The sequence below is a fragment of the Octodon degus genome, unplaced genomic scaffold (assembly GCF_000260255.1).
Source record: "Octodon degus isolate 3935 unplaced genomic scaffold, OctDeg1.0 scaffold00395, whole genome shotgun sequence".
Classification (NCBI taxonomy): Eukaryota; Metazoa; Chordata; class Mammalia; order Rodentia; family Octodontidae; genus Octodon; species Octodon degus.
This window is the reverse complement of record NW_004524971.1, coordinates 178,730-200,750: the sequence shown is the minus strand read 5'-3', so window position 1 is coordinate 200,750 and position 22,021 is coordinate 178,730. Positions and strand designations below refer to the sequence as shown.

General features: G+C 38.2%; 2 protein-coding genes across 5 annotated transcripts in view; one reads left to right on the top strand and one right to left on the bottom strand.

The window, feature by feature from the left end:
• The window catches only part of LOC101572812 (5'-nucleotidase domain-containing protein 1), a 90,898-nt gene that overhangs the window by 49,534 nt on the left and 19,343 nt on the right, over window positions 1-22,021 (bottom strand). The window contains exon 7 of one of the 4 annotated variants that reach the window (XM_023708566.1): window positions 14,250-14,314. The exons of the other annotated variants lie outside the window; for them this stretch is intronic. Coding sequence (XP_023564334.1) covers window positions 14,268-14,314 — 47 coding nt within the window. The 3' untranslated portion in view covers window positions 14,250-14,267. Of the gene's footprint in view, window positions 1-14,249; window positions 14,315-22,021 lie in introns of those variants that run through there. 4 annotated transcript variants of the gene reach the window in all.
• Window positions 16,096-21,693, top strand: Col10a1 (collagen type X alpha 1 chain). Its single transcript, XM_004648374.1, has 2 exons — window positions 16,096-16,260; window positions 19,711-21,693. Exons 1-2 carry the CDS (start codon window positions 16,107-16,109, stop codon window positions 21,597-21,599), a joined length of 2,043 nt encoding a protein of 680 aa, XP_004648431.1. The 5' UTR covers window positions 16,096-16,106; the 3' UTR covers window positions 21,600-21,693.

The window sequence follows — 22,021 nt, the reverse complement described above, 5'->3', positions numbered from 1 at the left end:
TGAATATAGTCCTATTTTAAAAATACAAATGATTGTTTACTTGGCATTGAGAAAAAATAATGAAAAAAACTAATGTTTCTCAAGTTGTGAAAAAAAAAAACATTCCACACACTTCTGAACATTTATGTAAGTTTATAAATACCTTACTATAACTGAAAATCTATTAGAGAAAACACATTACAACCAAGCAGTATAAGTTTTACCATGTTACAATTAATGACCCTGTACTAATCTTCATAAGAAATTTAAATTATTGATTTTGCTGAATGACTTATTTCCTAAGCTTTCCATAAAATGACCACTTGTCTTAAAAACTATATATTAAACTTCCAAACATACAGGACAACAGAATGCAGAATTAACAGCAGGAGCAAAATACAGATAGTCCCACACTAACAATGGTTCACCATAGTTTTTCAGCCTTGTGATGGCTCACTGGAAGTAGGCCCTGTTTTAGAATGCTGCACTTCTTCTTCCCAAGCTGGTGACACAGAGTGGGACCTTCCTTCCTCATGTGGGGCTGTGGCAGTGAGCCCATCTCACTCAGCACCCAGTGTTCTACCATGCACTGTGAGGCTAAGCTACCATGCTAGGTGGTGTGAGAGAAATAAATGCATTTTTGACAACTGATATTTTCAAATTCTGATCACTTTAGCAGGATGTAATCCCATCATAAGTCAAGAAACATTTGTATTTATTATGGAACATTTTCAGCCTCACAAAAGGTGAACCTGTTATTTTTGATAAAATGGATAAATCTTGAGGACATTATGCTCAGTGAAAAGACCCAGGCATAAGAAACAAATACCATTTGATCTTGCCTATAAGCACAATCTCAGAAAATCAAATTTATGGAAGAAAAGAGAATGGAGGTTGCCAGTGGTTAGAGCTTAGGGCATGGGGAGATTTTTGAAGGTACAAAGTTCACATGTACAGGACAAGGACAAGTAAGTTCAGAAGACCTAATGTACGACATGGCAACAACAGTTAACAATACTGCATTATACAGTCAGTCCTCTAATATCTATGGTTTCTGTATTCACAAATCTAGGGACCAGGGAGATGGCTCAGTAGAATTAGCTCTTGCCTAGCAAGCGCAGGGCCTGAGTTCAATCCCTGGTTCCACAAAAAAAAAAAAAAAAAAAAAAAAAAAAAGCAGTCCACAAATGAATTAGTCAGTCCTCTAATATCTATGGTTTCTGTATTCACAAATCAATTGGTCATGGATTAAAAGTATTCAGAAAAAAAAAATCCCTTTCTATAGGAACATATGCATTCTGTGTATTTCTTGTCATAACACCCTAAGTTATTACAGTTTAAGTTATTTAAATGCCAATGACATTTACATACTGTAAGTAATGTAGAAATTATTTATAGCAGAGGTCCTAAATGCTAGTACTGTTAGGAACTGGGCCAGACAACAGGTTGTTAACTATAGTGATAAAGTGAAGCTTCACCTGTATTTACGAGGACTACCCCATGCTGGCATGACTGCCTCTGGTCACATCTGTGGGAAATTATAGATTCTCAGACAAGGCCAAACCCTATTGAGAAGGTTATAGGTCGCCTGTTACTTACAAGGATATAAGTTGCCTGACAATCTGAGGTGGAGCTGAGGCAGTGATACTAGCGATGGAGAGCAGCTGTAAATACACACTAACATTAGCATAGAGATTTGACTACACAGAGAAAATAATGAAAATGAATCATCTGCTTGCAGACTTGTATCAAAATCCTATCAGTGAGCAACAAGTGATAATTAAATTGTACCTGGAGTCAACTTTACAGTGGCAAAGTATACAGTTGCAATTAGTGGTAAGTTGATATTTAAAAATTTTTTTAATGTATTTGATACAGGGTCTCACTATGCAGTTCAAACTCAATAATGATCCTCTTTCTCAGCCTTCCCAGTGCTGGGTTTACAGGCATGTGCCACCGTGCCCAGTTTCGGTGGCTGGCTTGGGGCACCCGAGGTGGGGCCAGTATGACATGTGGTACTTGGGATCGAACCTGAGTCCTTGTGCTTGCCTCAGCTTAGACCGCTGAGCTATCTCCATGGCCCCAGTGACAAGTTTTAAGTCAAAATCCAACACTTACTTTAGTCAGTGACTGGCCCACCCTTTATTTTACTCCCCACTTCCAACTGTACCACTCTCCCCACAATGCACACTTGTCTCAATGTTTTGGTAAGCCCACAAGTTAATCTTGTCAAATAGGTAAAAAAAAAAAAAAAAAATCATCTGCTAGCTTCTTTGAAAAGGGGCAAAAGCCCACTGATGAGAGAGAAGACTAAAATAACCAAATAAAAGTTGCATTTAAAAGAAAATGAAATTAAGGGGTTCATTGTAGCAAGATATTCACATTCTTCAAGCCTTCCTTGTATAATATGTGGCTACCTGTTCACCTACAAATCTGTGAAACACAGAGCTTTGTCACACAAAGACCAAATGTCCTGCACTAAAAGGCAAGTTTTGGAGTTTTTCAAAAGGTAACTACTCAAATGAGAAGAACAGAAACAATCACTAAAAGCCACTGTTATCAAATGTGTCTACACTTAAAGAGTATCATTCTTAGTGGCACTGTACTACTACAGTCTTCTAAAAAGGCCATTAGTCTTGGTGAAGAATCAATCCTGCCTGCTGCTAAGGGTATTTGTTGTGAACTTTTTATGAGAGTGCAGTTCAAAAGGAACCACCTGTTTCTCTTTTGATTTGCATCATCACTAGATAAATGGATGAAACAGTAGAAGATATTGAAGCATGACTGCTAGAAAGGATTAATAAGTCACAGTGGTCTACAATTCAGGTTGGTAAGTTTACCAATGCTGAAAGCAGTGATGATAGTTTCTGCATTATACATTTTTCAGGAAGATATACATGAAATGTTAAGTGTGCTTTTGTTACCAACCGATGCTACAGCTACAGAACTATTCATAGCTTTAAGGGATTACATATCAGGAACACTGAACTGGTTATTTTGTATCATTAAATCCTGACAGAAATTAGACAGCTTCCTGGTTTCACTTTTTGAGTCACAGAAGTAATATCTGAATATGATAAGCCTAGTCACTATGTCATCCATACAGAAGTGCCAGGTAGCCAAAAAAATGTTATCTGCACTTAACATTTTTCAGTGTGATTAAAATCACATTACAGTACATGCCTTTAACTCACCTCTGTTCATGCAGCCCTTTAAGGAGACAGACATAGAGGCACATGCCTCTTATACACAGAAGTGACAAGGCTTTCTAAAGGTGCATCACTAGCCAAAGTTTCTGAGTTATGAGAGCTACTCTAGATGTTTCTTTTAGAAAAATGGTACATAATGGCAGCATTTCAGTGATAGAATGGGTTACAAAATTTGCTTACTGATGTTCAACCTGCTCAATGGACTTAACCTGTCATCTTAGGGAATAATAAGAACGTTTTTTAAGTTGGCAGGTAAGATGGTGACATTCAAAGCCAAACCAGAATAATGAAAACTGACAGGTGAACAATGGGATTTTTGACCTGCTCCAAGTAATTGCAGAGACTGTGAAAGAGAATGACCCAGGGAATTCTTTCCCCCTCCACTACATGATCACTCTTTTTGGTTTTCAAGAGTTTTAGCATTATTTCTCAGCCACAAGATATGCCCTAAACTCGGAAGGAATGTATTTGCACCCTATTTGTGATGTGGACAGATGTGGACAGATGAATCCACTTTGTTCATGCTAAAAGAGGATCAACTGCTTGAGATGTAATTATATAATCTCAATTAAAGTCAAACTGGATTACCCTGAGATTGCTACAAACCTGCATCCATTTCCAAATTCTTATATTATTGAAACAGAATATTCTTCAGTGACAGCAACCAAAAGGAGACTAAAGAGGAAACAACATAAAAACACACTTTGAGAGTCACTGTCTCCCATCATCCTTGGTTGGGATTAATTACAGAAAAGCAAGCTTAGGTATGACACTGATTCCGCATTCTGGTGAGATGTAGAATTATTTCATTGTATTCTACAGTGTAATAATAACAGAAATAAAGTATGCAGTAAATGAAATGTTCCTGAATTATCCTGAAACCTCTTCTCAGAAGTCTATGAATTTTTTTTTCCATAAAGCCTGTCCCTGGTGCCAAAATGGTTGGAGATTGCTGATTTAATGTATGTGTAGGGTTGTGTATAAATCATATGCCATTTATTTACTTATTTTGCAGTACTGGGGAGAGAAATCAGGGCCTTTGTACTGTGCTATACCCCCATCCCATTTTTTAAAATGTTGAGACAGAATCTTGCTAAGTTGCCCAGATGGGATTCAACTTAGATTCTCTTGCCTCAACCTCCCACAGTGCTGGAATTACAAGCATGGAGCAGGGGCCTTTCATATAAGGTACTTGAACATCTGTGAACTTTGGTATCTGTGATGGTGGGTATGTCCTGAAACAAGTCCCCTAAGGCTACTGACATATGATAGTACTTTATATTTACAAAGTTTTACTAAGTATGTTATTCTTTAGTGTCATTCACCTGACACAAACAGAAAGAACTATGTGGTGGATGTGCAATTAGCCTTCTTATCATAATTTCACAATGTATACATATACAGTACTAAAACATGTTATAGACCTTAAATATACACAATTATTATTTGTCAGTTATGCCTTCAGTGGAAAAAATTTTAAACAGTACTATTTGTAAAAGCATGACCAGGGATGGGAATACTCATTCATAGGCTAGCATACCTGAAGTATAGCAGGGGCAAAAATATATAAACTTTTTTTTTTTTTTTTTTTGGTGGAACCAAGGATTGAACTCAGGCCCTTGTGCTTGCCAGGGAAGCACTTATTCCACTGAGCCATCTCCCCAGCCCCTAAACTTTTTCCATATTTTGAATTGAAGTATAACAAGACCAAACTAAATATTAAATATAAATTGGAAAAAAAACACTTTTGGCTATCTCAGTTACATTATTCCTCATATAATGGCTTGGTCTATGCTCCTAAGACAGCTCTGTCCAAATATGCTTTTGTGTATTAATAGGTAGAAGCCATCGTTTTGACCCTGTTATCTAGAAGACTTACATGGCGTCATAAAAATGGTTTATGGAGACTATGAACAAAACTTAAATACTGTTTGCTCATACTTATTAAGTATTGTACTTCTTAATACTGTAATGTTCATTTTTTAGTGATACTGAATGCAATTTTCTAATTTTTCATCTTAAAAACTCAAATATACTTAAGTATATCAAAGAAGCGAGCAGGGAACAAATCAATAAATGCTGCCAGTAGTCTGAGCTCATTTGTATTTCCCATAATAAGTATTTAATATATTAAGGAGTTAAACAGATTAATGTACCGACAAATAACAAAGTTGAAGATGATGCAAAAATTTGATAAATGAGGCACATCTATGTCTAAAAGGGTATTTATTATTCCCAATGGTACAGTTTCAGGCTTCTGAGACTTTTTTTTTTTTTAAATTTATTTATTTATTTATTTTTGTGTGTGTGTGTGTGTGTGTGTGTGTGTGGCCAGCTCAGCCCACCAGGGGGCAGGGCTGGCTGGCATGTGCTGCTGGGGGATTGAACCGCGGTCCCTGTACTTTGCTTAGCTTGTTCTAGGTAGGTGCTTTAGACCACTGAGCCATCTCACCAGCCCTTCTGAGACATTTCAAGAACTTCCTTTATATTTCGAAAACTCTAGGTGCCTCTTTTGCTTCCCTTTCACTCCATCTCAGGATGCAGTTTGCATTCATCCTTATACCTATACCTCTAACATGGCTACCTTGAGAAGGGCTACACTTGGAAAATATAACTGAAATTCTAACTTGTTAGGCAATAGAACAATTTAAGGTATCCAATCACTAGAGCAGCAGCACTAGCTATTTTCTTTTGTGAAAACTGCTTCTGGATGAAATTACAAATGCTGGGACATCCATCATAATTGAGAGCTATTTTCAAGTAAGAAACAGCTAAAAAGACTCAGGCATCTTGGTGCCCATAAGCATGAGGAAAATCACCTATATGCAGTAAATAATGCAACTTAGTTTCTCAAAGCTTTGAGTCCCTTCATTTAGCAGTATTTATAAAGTTCGTGTTTTGAACTAGGCACAGCCTATGCAGTTTTAACCATGAATAACCACAAACTTGGAGCTGTGTTTTAAAAAGAAGATGTGGTATGAGACGGCACCATTTCGTGATTTGTTAGACGAGTTCATGCTGATGCTACAGATGCAGAGCAAAGTCCTTAAGTAGTTGTGCCTGATGTGTGGCTGCTTTATGTGGCCAAGAAAATCAATAGTAGGACGTGTTCTTGGTGCATGTTCTCAGCACCTCACAGAAACGGTATCCAGACAGGATCAAAAAATAGTTTGTGGGGGGCCCAGCCCTAGCTCAGTTCTTTAAGTGGCTGCTTCCACAATGCTGGCAGCCTCATTTCGATCCCCACAACACTCCAGCCATACAAAAGTGCCCTGAAGGCATTCAAGGAGCAAAACACACACACACACACACAAAAAAAAAATAGTTTGTGAACATTTGAGAAGACTAATACTATGAGGAGACTGAAATACAATATTAAAGATATATTTGACATCAGTACAGTCACCACAATCATTCATGCTTATTGAGCATTCACAGCCACTATTCTATTACTTCACATATATTTTATTTTACCTTTCAAAGTTCCTAACAAGTAAAAGAAACAAAAGAGGATTAAAGCCAAAGTATGTCAATTACTATAGCCTCACTGGGATCATACTTATTTTGCCTATGTGACTGAAAATAATTGGTAGGACTAGTGGAAAAATTCATTACTATTAGCATTCAGTATATCTCTGTGATGTATGTACTTTATTTTCTATTTCCCCTAAGTAGTAATTACCTTTAAAATTTGAATGGAAGTAAGCAGATATTTATGGACATACTGACAAGGACATCATATCAAGAAGGCCAGGTGATCTGCTCAGAGTAACTGATGGGCCTGAGGTCCAGGTCAAAGGCAGCAGGAAGACTAGTCATTTAGCATCTGTCCACAATGAGAAGTAGAGGTCTACCCACCAGGCAACAAACCTGTTTAATCAAAGGCTAAGTAGGCAAGGTATTATTTAAATGGAAAACTTTGGGATATATCTTAGTTACTAATATTTGTAAGTTAAATAGCTGTGTGAGCATCAGGGCCAGGATGGATTTCCTGGTGATTTCTGTGGGCCCTCAAACACTGCAGGTATCAGGTAGATGGAGCTACTTTATGCCCTATAAGTATGCTTATATCACTTTATTCCTACAGGTACTTTACAGGTGGTGACTGAAGTTATTTGGACATGTAATAATAGACAATGGAGCAGAGATTCAAATGAAAACAGACTTCTTGTCACTTTCCTAATTAACACTTCACTTCATTTTTCCTCCAACTTCCCAGAGTAAGCATGTGAAAGCTGAACATGTAAATAAAGTAGGAAAGTGAATGTCTCAGACCCATTACGTGGCCAAGCTCCTTGAGGATATGAGGTTAACAAACCAAAAAACTCTCTATTTTTATCTTGACCAGGTTACTACACAAAGAAAGTGATCTCATTAAGTGTTGGGCACAAAATCATGAGGTCCTTCAAGCAATGCAGAGATTTATATGTAACAGAAAACATAATATAAAACCCTTTTTTAATTTTATACATGACTCTTTTTTTAACTTAGGTCAACCTAAGTTTCAGAGTTTTTCATAAACACCTGTTTTTATGTATGAATTTCTCTTTTAAATCCCTCAACAGGTATATAACCACCGAACCACCTTAAGCTAGTTACACAAATAGATCATTTATAGCCTCCTGGCTCTGTCACAACACCTACACAAGTCCCTCTATGTTATTCTGAGTGGGAATGAGGTACAGTACAGTGGTGATGAAGCTGGGTCTTAGGGCCCCTAAATGAACTTTTGGGCACTTTCCCCATTTCTACTGCGAAAAGGAAGGAGGACTAGAGGAATGGGAAAAATCAGAATCCTGCTGGGGAAGGGGATGAACATATGAGGTATTTTTCCTTTAGTGACTCTCTTATGGAACGCTCTTCAAAATTTCACAAATTTAACTCAAACATAAAGGAGAAAGACACATGTAACAGGGAAGCTATTTTCCTTATATGACCTTCCATCTCTGAAGCTATGAAACAACAATAATCTGAATCAACATTTATGTATCTAAAAACAAGTTTTCATGTTAAAAAAAGCCATTAGCAAACAGAAAAGACAAATGAAAACTGGGAAAATATATGCAAACTATAGCACAAAAATTACTGGTATTCTGTATGCTTCAATAACCTGAATGTCAGATTGTTTCCCCACATTTGGGAAGTTTGCTGCTATTACTTCTGCACATATTTTTTATATCATATACACTGACTCCTTCTTTCTCATTGATGTCTATTAGTCTCACATCGCATTGCCTTGCAGGTGATGAATTATTTTTTCCTGCATCCTAGTTATTTTTAAGAGATCTTTTCTTACCTTTTCACTAGCTACACCAGCGTCCTCAAGATTTTAAACTGTCTTCACTTTCACTCAAGTGGTTTTGTAGGCTTGTGATTGAGATTTTAAGTTCCTCTGTATCTCTTGGACTCTGCTTCATGCGATCTATTTTTTTCCTGTATTGCTCATTCAAGGAATCTGTCATTTTTCTAATCTCTATTTTTTTTTATCAATGTCTTCTTTAGAAGCAGTTATTAATTCTTTTACAGCAGTTTTTTTCAGACTGGGTTTCCTCCATATGTTTGACATTTAGACAGATAGGGTAAACGGAACTGCTTATGTTGCAGGGTAAAAACAAGCTTCTCTTCTAGAGGGTTAACAACCTAAGTTTGTAGATCAAAAATTAGAAAAAAGGAAGGGCTGCAAGGTCAGCCAACATTTTGGCCCTAGCCTTTCAAGGTCAGTGAAGACTCCGGACATAGGAGAACCTATACTGTAACATCATGTAACTCAGTTGTGTCCCAAATTTTCTGATTAAGGAGATTATGTAGGCACAGAGGAAGGTGATCAATGATGTAGAGTGTGCCTATGGAGAGTCACATGGAGAGAAAACATTCTCTCAGGCTTTCACTGAGAGCAAATTGGTCAAGCAATGGTCATGACTCATCCACATGGCTGACACTGACAGGATCTACAAAGTATGGTATAGGGTTAGAGGATAAATCCTGAGGGTACTTGACTGATCTTACCAGATACAAACCTTACATTTCTTGTTATATAGGTCTTCCTTTATCTTGTTCTTAACTATTCAGCAGAAAAGTATAAAAATGAGGTATATCAAGTAAAGCTCTATTAATATGCTGAGCTGTGAAAGGCTCAAGTCAACAACTTCTGCGGATAACCCACTACTATTGTGAACTGCTGGACTGTGTTGGATTGTTTTGCTGAATTCACATATCTATAGTATTTAGATGCCAATGGAATCCCATCCCTGACAGGACTAAACAAAAAAAGGGGATATAAATGAAGGACCATTTTGTATTTGTATATACAGAAGTTAGGATAGATATATAGCTACTTTTGCTTAATTCAATGAGAAGATTCTTTTCAAAAAAGAATCATCTATGGAGGGGAATTTAATGATATCCCACAAAACTGTTAAGTTTATTTACTTTCTAACTGAAATCCAATTCTAAGAACCTCTTCCAAAGACATTCAGGAAAGAATATACATACAAGTATACATACAAAATGTACATCTAAGTATTTGTATGTAGCAAAATAAAGAGATAATATGGATGATCATCAACTGAGCAGTGGTTAAAAAACTATGTACATTCATACACTGGAATAAGAAGCTATAAAAAAGAACACGGACCATCTTTGCACACTGCTGTGCAATGATTTCCATAGTAAACAGTCACATAAGAGGAAAACAGGCAGGGCATGGAAGGTACACATATATAATCCCAGTAAGGGATTATGGTGGAGGCTGAGGCAAGAGGATGCAGTATCTGAGCCCATTGGGCAATTCAATGACTTAATAAGATCCTGTCCAAAATTTAAAATAAAAATTAGAAAAGTGCTGAGTATGTAGCTGAGTATGAAGGTCATGAATGCAATTCTCAGTACCACAAAAAACAACAAAACAAAATAAAAGATAAATGTTCATATTATGGCGCCATTTATCTAACAAATACAGTGAGCTTAATGTGCACTAACAATAAAAGAATAAACTGAAAACATTAAACAAGGGTTGTGTATAGAAGGATGCCGAAACAGGGTCCAGTTAGGTCAATAACAAAAGCTATGTTTTTCTGAATAGTCCTTATGTTACAACTCTGACTGGAAGATATGCAGTGTATGCTGGACCGGGCTCACACTGGCTCACACATTTGTGGCCACTGCAGCTGTATTTACATTATACCTATAAGCAAACACTTAGCACTTACCCCTAAACTGGCACACCACAGAAATATGTAAAGGTTTTAGCAAATTACACAATAGATTAAATTTAGAGAGGATATTCTTAAACACTGAACACAAAATGGAACAAACCTAAGAATAAACCAAGGGGGCAGCATTACTATATAGAAGTAACCAGCAACTTTATAGTACAGCACTGGACACAGATCTTTTTTTAAAAATTTTTAATTAATTAATTAATTAATTATTTATTTGTGTGTGTGTGTGTGTGTGTGTGTGTGTGGCCAGCTCAGCCCACCAGGGGGCAGGGCTGGCTGGCATGTGCTGCTGGGGGATTGAACCGCAGTCCCTGTGTTTTGCTAAGCTTGTTCTAAGTAGGTGCTTTAGACCACTGAGCCATCTCACCAGCCCCCAAGATCTTTTTGCAAGCAAAAGAACTGTAAAAATAATCAATTTAAGAGTTTATGTATTTTCACTGCTGTGGTGTGAAGGCTGGCATTGATTGGGTATTTCACAACAAAGAAAATGGCACTGAGAAATGGAACTTTCAAGATGGGCCTTGGAGCTACAGACACAAGTTAAGTGAACGCACTGTGGTCCTGAATGTGAGCTGGATCCATCTGTAAGAAGTTATAACATAGTTTGTATCTAGTTAACACTATATGTACAAATTCATTCTCTCTCCCATCCAAGTACTAATCAGGCTCAATCCTGCTTAGCTTCTGAGATCATATGAGATTGAGATGTTCTGGGTGATATGACCATAAACTATTATCTCTGTTCACTAAAAAAGCCAGAAGCAATGTGTGTCCCTGGGACCCAGGCATTGAGATGCCCAGACTGATTTTTAACTTCTGTTTAGAGTACTAAGACTCTGTGAAGAAGTCTTATCACAGTCATAAGCCAGGAAAAGTACACAATACTACAAAGAAATAAGCTGTAAAAACAGTATTGGGATGATGCCACAAGAACTGAGGAGTAACTGCGGAGACACGCTCACAGACCAAATATGGTAAAAAATATGGTCCACCAGAAGCATAACACCACTACTGAAATATTAAATACACAAAAAATCCAGGAGTTTATGATGACTCTCAATTGCATATGCAACACCTCACTGGGCTACATCTAGAGGGTGCCTGGAAGGAAGTTTATCATTTCACACTGGCAAACATATTTATTCTTTTGCTTCTGTAGAAATTGTGTCTTAGGGGGCTGGTGAGATGGCTCAGTGGTCTAAAGCACCTACCTAGAACAAGCTAAGCAAATCACAGGGACCACGGTTCAATCCCCCAGCACCACATGCCAGCCAGCCCTGCCCCCTTGTGGGCTGAGGTGGCCACACACACACACACACACACACACACAAATAAAAAAAAAAAAGAAATTGTGTCTTGGATAATAGCTGATCAAGGAATGGTTGTCTTTATAGGAATATAGCTAATAAACAAGGAGGAAGGATAAAAGCAGAACATCATTTTATAGGCTCTAATAAATCTGGTTAATTAACAAGGCCTAGTAACACCAGAGACAGCCAGTAATGAAAGGTCTCCTGAAAAAAACACACCCTATCACTCTCTAAAGTAGTACCTTTGGAGAAAAAGGATGAATGTGTGTGTGTGTGTGTGTGTGTGTGTGACTGTACATATTTCACACCTAAATGAAAATAACACTCAAAATCCAGTGACTAATCTGAAGACGAGCAAATTAACTAACAACAATATCGAGACATGGGAAATTCCACAGGACAATCCAATTTTTCAACAAATAAGACGCAAGGAGGAAAAAAGACACACAGATAAGAAACCCATATGAATATGGGACATATCAATTAATGGCAATTCATGAACTTCACTTGAACAAACATTAAACATTAAAAATACATTCAAATACATACACGTGGCAAATGTGAAAGTAGACTAAGGCACCAGATATTAAGACAGGTTTGATTTTTAGACATGATAAAGATACTGTTTAGGACTGGGGATATAGCTTAGCAGTGCTGCCCCTGTCTGGCAAGTGCAAGGTCCTGAGTTTGATTCCCAGTTAAAAAAAAAATGGAAGAAAAATGATTTCTGGTCTTCTGGAGAAATACATTGAAATAATGTATGGGGTCTGCTTCAACACTGAGGAGGGGGAAAATGGAAGAGTTGAGTGACGAGTTGAGGTTAGACTACATTGGGTGACAGGTTTATAGCAATTTACTGCTATCATTCACCCCACTGTGGACAGTACCAAAATTTTCCAGAATAAAGTTAAAACAGGAACACAAACATCAAAAAAAATTAGATGGCTAATGTTAGCCAGCAATGACACTGATATCATCAAACTACATATTCCAGTCCAGAAGTCCAGAATGAGTACCTGATAAGCTCCAGTCAAAGTTTCTGGACCATCACGTATTTTGGGCTTTGTTTTGCTTTTGAAACAGGGTCTCACTTAATTCAGGCTGGTCTTGAACTCAGCAATCCTCCCGCCTCAGTCTGACAAGTGATGGGATTACAAGAATATTAATAAAAGTCAAATACTGAACAAATTCTGTAATGTTCTCAGGTTGGCAGGAATAGAAAAAGAGGTTGAAAACCACTGTGTAAACAAATTGAGAGTGAGGAATACATTATTCACCCAGTATTTATCTCAGGTGGTACTCAAATATTTGATAAATTAATGAGTGACCCTGGGAGGTGCAAATGAATAGTACCCTTAAAAGTAGCTAAGGCCAACTGCTACATGTGCAAAAATCACTCATACTTGATAAAAGCACATCATACAGGTGAGTTTAAAGAGCAGGGCTGTTTCAAGTAGAATAGGTCTCTTTTATACAGTCACAAATTAGTCACTTCTAATAGCTGAAAGTAAATACCTCGAATAAAAATAGTTTTAAACACACAATTGGGTGGGGTGTGGCTAGCAAATATTCTGATTCTACAATCTGTTTTGGACAAGACAGTGTTTCTTATGTGACTTAACAAAACAAACAGTAGTCAGATTCCATGAGCTGAAATAGTACACTATTTGTAAACAGGGCTGACTGCCCAAGACTTACCAATACAGATACTGCATTTTTCAAAGCTAAAGGGGAATATACAATGACTAATACTCACATATGTTTACATATCTCTCAAATAAGGCATATAAATATCAAATATAGATTTACTTTTTATTTCCAAAGTGTAACTGGAGTCGTCTACCGTCCAACTATGGGTGACTATAGAACATCTGAAACATAAGAATAACCTAATTTTAAGGCTAGAAGGAGCTGATAAACCATTTTATCCAAATTTCTCATTCTGTTGATGAAAAAACAGATGATTATGATTAATAATCTACATTATGATGAATAGCACTGAATGAAATTAGCTGGGATAGCCACACTTGAACAAAGAGTGTACTCAGGTACAAAGTTCTAGGCATCAAGAGCTGAAGTCTTCCAGTTCACAGGAATGACATTTAACAGAGTAATAGTATCAGTCTCAACTCTAAGTGTCTATGTAATCATACGTATGCGCAAAAATAATAACATGAGCTTTTCTGCTAACTCCTTTCAAAACACATTTGTCTTAGATTTGAATAGCATTTAACAGTACCTCAATTACCTTGTCCAAATGATTGTAAGCAAATGGAAGGTAGCTGTTTTCCTTTACTTATTTTTTGTAGTCTCTCACTGATGCAACAAAGCTCATACTATAATTACAAGAGCTATTTCTTACACAATTTCCAAATATAGAAAAAATAATTACAATACAAACTGATTATCCTGGCAATCTAAACTGATAAATCAGCTGTATTTCTTGAGTATTACACAGAGCAGTAACTGACAATGTAGGTTGTTACATATGTCAATTAATAAAATGTTTGATAATGACAGGAATGGGGAGGAAGAGATCTGCATTTACGTTACAAAATGTACAAGGCTTTGCTGGAATACACAAACAGAAAACTGCCTGCAGGAGAGGAATGGGGAAAGAAAAATGACAAACCTTTTTTTTATTTCTGTTGAAACATTCAATTACTTTAAGTCCTGAGTCCATACCTGTTTAATTCTAGAGGTGTATTGAAAGTGATGTATCTTCACTGTATACGGAATTCTTCAGGTGATTCTCTGACATTGTGGAAAGGAAAACTACTTAAGATTGACAACAGTACTGTTCTTAGTTGGGATGATTCAAGATCCCTGAAGGAAACTGGAATATAAATCAACAGTTCTTTTCAAAAGCTGCAAACAAAGTTTGAGGATTTTTTTCTTCTAAAAGGGATACAGCAGCCTTCCACAGATAAAACATAACACAAGATTATTAAGTGAAGGGTGTTTCAAACTCTACCCTAACTCTTTTCAAAACACATTTGTCTTAGATTTGAATAGCAATCAAATCTAACTCTCAAGTTGGCAGTCCAAATTTATACATGGAAATCTGAAGGCATTTATTAAAATCAGTGTAGTGTTATGAATAAAGATTCTAAATCTTTCAGAGATTTTATGTTGCTAACTTTATCAAATTCAAAATGTCTTGTTTTCCTAAAAAAAAAAAAAACCTGAAATGCAAAATCTTGAAATATTTAATGTTATATTTATTTTATTAATCTCTGAGGACTTACAATAAAATTCTGAAATGCATACCACACACCTACATTCCACCATTTTGTTTCTTCCTTTTAAGATCAAAAACTTAAGAATCAAGGAAAACTATTTTCATAAAAATTTAGGAACATTAAAGGAACACTGATAGCTTTGTGTAATAATTGAAGTAGGTAGATGCCCCTTCAAAATAATTCTTTCCCTATTTTTATATATTACCAAGTATTTTCAACCAAATAACACAAGAATATGCTTTTTCAAAACTAAAAAGGGGAATCATCATTCCACCTTGAACCAACATTGGAGTAATAAGATCTAAAATTTGGAATAACTTCTAAAATAAAAAGATGGTGTATGGTTAAAACTATTAATATATATTCAAGGCAAATAGTTTTTTTTTTTCTTCCCATTAAGAAAACAAGGAAAAAGTGCCCTGCCTGATTTTATAAGCCTTCCACCATAATTAGTTCTTACCACCTTGGAGGGGAGGAGCTAAACTCAGGGTAACCTGCAGTAAAGGAAAATAGTATAAATACTGCAGGACAGCTCGGCACAGAACATCTCCTGCACTGCTCATCTGGGCCAGGAGGCCTCCCAAAGCTGCCAAGGCCAACCTCCGGATCTCCTAGCACCCAAGTAAGTCTATGGACAAGAGTCACTGGTAGAACGTCATGTGTTGTTAGCTTGCTCAGAAACAAGTTACGTGATGTTCCGTACATAATTTTTGCAAACTGCTTTCCACTATGATGTCTATGTAAGGCTTATTTGTATCAGTCTACATAAGATAATTTTAATAAAACCATATTGTACAAACTTGCTGTAATTTGAATGTTAGTGCATTTTAAAACTACTAAATACTTCAGGCTATGTTAAATATCTTAAATTACTTAATGCAGACATCTAATGATGCTTTCTGTTTGCTTGTTTGTATATCACTTTAGTTCTACTTGATTCTTTGGGGCTTCCAAAAGTAAGTAACACCTATACTCACATGTCTAAAAATCTCAGTAATATATGGAATATATTCTAAATATAAGGACTGGCTAAAAATATAGATGACTATATAAAGAGTTTACCTGTGCATCCCTGGAAAAAATAAAATACTTCAATAATAACACATAGAAATAATTCCTTTCTGACTTACAGAATCCTCTGAGAATATGCTGCCACAAATAGCCCTTTGGCTGCTAATGACAGTGATCTTGGTTCATGGACAGTTTTATGGTGAGCGACACAAAACACCTGCTGGTGTAAAAGGCCCACTGCCCAATACTGAGACCCGGTTCTTCATTCCGTATACCATAAGGAGTAAAGGTAAGCTTAACTGTATGTTTTGCTCTAAACCAGAGGGTTGGTGCTTTCTATAGTTTTAACAATAATAAACACTTTAACAAAAATGCTTTCAACTCTGCAGTTAATCTACTTTCAAATTCCTAAATTAGCTCAAATTTTTACGACAAAATGATTTGTGGGAGGACAATATAATAATAGTAATGTCCCTTCCACAGTAAAAATAAAAGATATACTTGAAGAACAGCAAGTATTTTTATGTGTGGAGACTCACCTCAAATGATGCTTCTGCACAAATAACTAATCATAATCTGGAAATACTTATCCAATCAAAATTAATCATGCTTAAAATTTTAATTAAAATAAGTGTATAAAGATACAAAATACATAAAGATTTTAAGATATATCAAAATACTTAAATATTGTAAAACTCATTCAACTGGTCTACAAATATACACAAAACTGAATCTTAAATAAAACTTGATGTCCTTCCTCAACAAATCAAGAGGCAAATGAAGTAGCAATCCTCACAGTTATTTGTTTATTCTAATATAGTTTAATTGGGAAATGCAGACTTAACTGCTACAAACTAGCTACACAGCCTCAGGCAAGATTTTTTTCCTTCCTGTACTTTAATTTTTTCATTTGAAAAATGAGGAACAGCTAATTATCTGAAAGACCTACTAGTCTGTCAAGTGCTCCATGGTTTGCCGCTGCTATACACCTGGCATACTATGTCTCTTCTTCCACTACTGTTCTACTGGTATAGCCACAGATACGGTTTACCTCTTCTGAATCTACTTGTCACCTGGCTTTCCCTGCTACAGTGAGCAGTACTTTCACAATATATGAAAAATACTAATAGATTCGGAGAAGGGCAGCCACTATGTCTTACCTTCACTAATTCCAACTAACAGCATCTGACACAACCTGCCCATCAAACATCTACTGAATAATATAAACTGATAGCAGGCTTCAACTCTCCTTTCCATAAAATTTTTCCTTTTAGTTACATATTTTGTCCTAAAAATAAAGCTGAAGTCATTTGTCAGAATTTTCAATAACATGCCTTTGGGAATAACCATTTTGAGTAAACTATACTTGTAATACTTTTTTTTAAGAAGATGAAATTTAAAATATTTTCTGAAAGGTAGCGTAACATTTAAAATAAAGGCAGAGTTGTACACTCTTGAATGTCTCAGAGTACAACTAAAGTTAGAGAAAGAGAAAAGCTAGAAAAGAAAGAAGACAAACCTGTTCTTTTACTTGAAGCAACAAATATAATTTGACATGGTATGATATACAGTACCAGGTTCAATATTCTCATAAATTCTGACTTTTAATACTTTAGTAGAATAAACAGTTTTGAATTAAAAAATAGAGCACATCACTTTTAGGTTAAACATATTTCTATCTTCCCACCTTAAGATACTGCATCATCCTATTTTTATACAATAAAAATATTTTGTTAATGGATAAAAAGTTCGGTAGCTGTAGCGTTTTTTATTTTTTTATTTTTTGTGGTTGGCTCAGCCCCCCCCCCAGGGGGCGGGGCTGGCACAGCATGTGGTGCTGCTTGCCTAAGCCTGCTTAATAAGCAGGCCCTTTAAGTCACTGAGCAATCTCACCAGCCATTAGTAGCTGTATCTTAACTACTCTTAAACCAATCTCTTTTTTAAAATAATTTAAGATAAAAGCTCAAATACATTATCATCCACTAGCAAAGATTAGTAGTGTAACAAACATAAACATTAAATTGCTAACAGAAGTTCAAAGAGTTCCTACATAACTCCAGGATGGCCAGAACAGTTTAGCCAAACCCATTAAATTATGCACAGGATGCTCTAGTGTGAACAGATCCAGCTACCACTTCAGGACATAGCCAACTACCTTATCAGCCTGGACACCAGGCAGGCAGTCATTTTTCCTTAAGGGTGCTGCTGCCCTAGTCTTATTTTGGAGAAGACAAGCTACAAAGAGGGGTCAAAGTTATTCTTGTATTGAGAGGTTTAGGAGCCACCAGGACAACATTCAAAGTGACACGGGTCACTGTCATTGGAGTTATAGGCTCAAATGGTACCCAATGCCATCAACTTCAGTAAGATTTGTTTTCACTCTTTCACAGCAAAACAGATGTCTAGTCAGGCTAAGATAGCTTGTTAGATAAGAAACAATCATAACATAAATTACGTGAGAAAATATTGTATGAAACATTTTATAAATGTTACTATCCTTTCTACGTGTTGAAGAACTTCTTTGAGAGATAAAAAGTATTTATTGTAGTTTGGCATGGTTATGTATGCCTGAAATCCCGGGACTTTGGAAGACTGAGGTAGGAGGACCACAAGTTTAAGTGCAGTCACTAAGATCTTGTTTCAACAAATAAAAATGGGTTGGGAATAAAGCTCAGCACGAAGGCTGTGGGTTCATCTCCCAGTACCCACTAAAACAAACAATGCTTATGATGGTCACTGCTAAATACTAACATCTGCAATGCCCTGTTACAGCCTATTTCTAGGTGACCAAAGCAGCCCGTGGACACCTTTTAAAGCACAGTCACACATCGTACTGTCTGACAGCGGTTCTGAAGGAGTAGCCTGTGCACTCCACCCGAGCCCCAAAGCACTTTCTACAACATGGGCACTAAGTAAAGGATTACTGAAGTTAGGGAGAAGTATTTTGGTCAAAAGAACTCATATCTTTATAAAACCAAATACTATTATTTGTGTGCATTTAGGTGTTTAAACACTACTTTGTGTACCTCATGCATTGTGTCTAATTCTCTGATTCTTCATTTCAATTTCAAATCAGTAAGGGACAGAATAAAACTTCACAGAATATACTACGGTAGAAAAAAAAGCAGTCTAAATCTAAACCGTTGGCAGAGCAGAGCAGACGGAAATTTGAATTAATTTCATTTCTCATTTATGCCTTATAGGAGAGCCCTGGTGAGGAAACTGTTACACTTCTGAAACATTTTTCACTTATTCATCAATTGGCATTTTCTTTTTCTGTCAGCTCTGTCCAATACTTCTTCCTTACCTTTTAAGATGATATTCTTAAAACAAGTATGATATCTTTGCCTCTACTGTATTCCTATGCGAGAATTCTTCACTGGCATCTTGTTTTCATGGTTCTCAAGGAGATAAACTATTATGGTAACTGAATTTTTTTTTTTTTTTTTTTTTTTTTTTGGGCCAGGGATTGAACTCAGAACCATAAGCTTTCCAGGCAGGCGTTTAAGCTGCTGAGTCATCTCCCAGGCCCATGAATTTGTGAAACTATTTTCTCTAATAATATTTTTAAAAATGATGCCAAATGGATCATCAGAATGCCTCTAAGACTGGTCCACATCGGGCTGTCTGGAATGACTGACACTGCAGTGCCTGTCCTGACTTAGTTTGCGAAGCATCTATTATTCTCAATGTTACTAACCATCCTCTTTTCTGGTGTGTGTATTGGCATGTCTTTCAGGTATAGCGGTAAGAGGAGAGCAAGGTGTCCCTGGTCCACCAGGCCCTGCAGGACCTCGAGGGCACCCAGGTCCTTCCGGGCCACCAGGAAAACCAGGTTATGGAAGTCCTGGACTCCAAGGAGAGCCAGGGTTGCCAGGACCACCAGGACCGTCAGGCACTGGGAAGCCAGGTTTGCCTGGACTCCCAGGAAAACCTGGGGAGAGAGGACCATACGGACCAAAAGGAGATGTTGGACCAGCGGGCTTACCTGGACCACGGGGCCCACCAGGGCCACCTGGAATCCCTGGCCCAGCTGGAATTTCTATGTCAGGAAAACCAGGGCCACAAGGACCTGCAGGTGCCCTGGGACCCAGGGGATTTCCTGGGGAAAAGGGTGTACCAGGAGCCCCTGGTGTGAATGGACAAAAAGGGGACACAGGTTATGGTGCTCCTGGCCGTCCTGGTGAGAGGGGCCTCCCAGGCCCTCAGGGTCCCATGGGACCACCTGGCCCTCCTGGAGTGGGAAAAAGAGGTGAAAATGGGTTTCCAGGACAGCCAGGTATCAAAGGTAATCAGGGTTTTCCAGGAGAAAGGGGACCAACTGGCCTTCCAGGTGCCCAAGGTCCTCCTGGGGGACGAGGACCAGAAGGTATTGGAAAGCCAGGAGCCCCTGGAGCCCCCGGTCAGCCAGGGATTCCAGGAACAAAAGGCCAACCTGGGATTCAAGGAATGGCTGGACCCCCTGGGGCTCCTGGTTTTGGGAAACCAGGCTTGCCAGGTGTGAAGGGACAAAGAGGACCTGCTGGACTTCCAGGGAGTCCAGGTGCCAAAGGGGAACAAGGGCCAGCAGGTCATCCTGGGGAGCCTGGTCTGCCTGGATCTCCTGGAAGTGCAGGACCCCAAGGACCAAAAGGCATTCCAGGCAACCATGGTATTCCAGGTCCTAAAGGTGAAACAGGGCCACTAGGGCCTGCAGGCCATCCTGGGGCTCGGGGAGCAAGGGGTCCTCCTGGGTCAGAAGGAAAACCAGGGTACCCAGGAGAGCCAGGTCTCAGTGGGCCTAAGGGTAACCCAGGGCTACCAGGTTCAAAAGGTGACCCTGGAGTGAGAGGACCCCTTGGTCTCCCAGGTTCCAGAGGCCTCACAGGAGCTAAGGGAGTGCCAGGCCTTGATGGTGAAGCTGGTCCAAGAGGTGTCCCTGGAATACCAGGCACGAGAGGCCCTATTGGGCCACCAGGTATTCCAGGATTCCCTGGATCTAAAGGTGATCCTGGAAGTCCAGGTGCTCCTGGGCCAGCTGGCATAGCAACTAAAGGCCTTAATGGACCAGCTGGACCACCAGGGCCTCCAGGTCCAAGAGGCCATGATGGAAAGCCTGGTATCCCTGGGCCTCCAGGTCCCCCAGGTCCCCCAGGCCAGGCAGTCATGTCTGAGGGCTTCACTAAGTCAGGCCAAAGGCCGGGTCTCTCGGGGATGCCTCTTGCCAGTGCCAACCAGGGAGTAACGGGAATTCCTGTGTCTGGTTTTACTGTTATCCTTTCCAAAGCTTACCCAGCAATAGGTGCTCCCATTCCATTTGACAAGATTTTGTATAATAGGCAACAGCATTATGACCCAAGAACTGGAATCTTTACCTGCAGGATACCTGGAATATACTATTTCTCCTACCACGTGCATGTGAAAGGGACTCATGTTTGGGTTGGCCTGTATAAGAATGGCACCCCCATAATGTACACCTATGATGAGTATTCCAAAGGATACCTGGATCAGGCTTCGGGAAGCGCCATTGTCGACCTCACAGAAAATGACCAGGTGTGGCTCCAGCTGCCCAATGCTGAGTCAAGTGGCCTCTACTCCTCTGAGTATGTCCACTCCTCCTTCTCAGGGTTCCTCGTGGCTCCCATGTGAACAAAGTCCCACCGAGCTAAGCTAAATCTCCTGTATGAAAGGCACAGCCACTCCATCCCACCCCACAAAACGTATATGGAGGTGGGCTGAACAGTGCATCATAAAAGTCCTACTAATGTTAAAAAGAAAAAAAAAAAAAGCAAACCACGAAAAACCAAATCAGCATTCTAAAATGTGCTAAAATTTAAGAAACTCAGTGTTCCCTTTTAAAATAAGCCTTATTCTAACAATTAATGCAAGACCTTTTAGGGAATATCCAAAAGGTAACACGTGATGTTGTAGAACTTAAATACTTGAATTTCTACATTTAAAAAACACTGTGTACCCTAAGATACTTGTCATGGTGCATTATTCTATGGCTTTTAAGCCCCTTTCATCAAGATTGATTCAAATATACAGGTGCATATGTAGTCTATGAAGTT

Excerpts from the sequence above, each read along its gene's own strand:
- Col10a1 (XM_004648374.1), top strand. The coding sequence starts at position 16,107 with ATGCTGCCACAAATAGCCCTTTGGCTGCTAATGACAGTGATCTTGGTT. Across the intron at positions 16,261-19,710 it reads GTATACCATAAGGAGTAAAG|GTATAGCGGTAAGAGGAGAG; the intron begins GTAAGCTTAACT and ends CATGTCTTTCAG.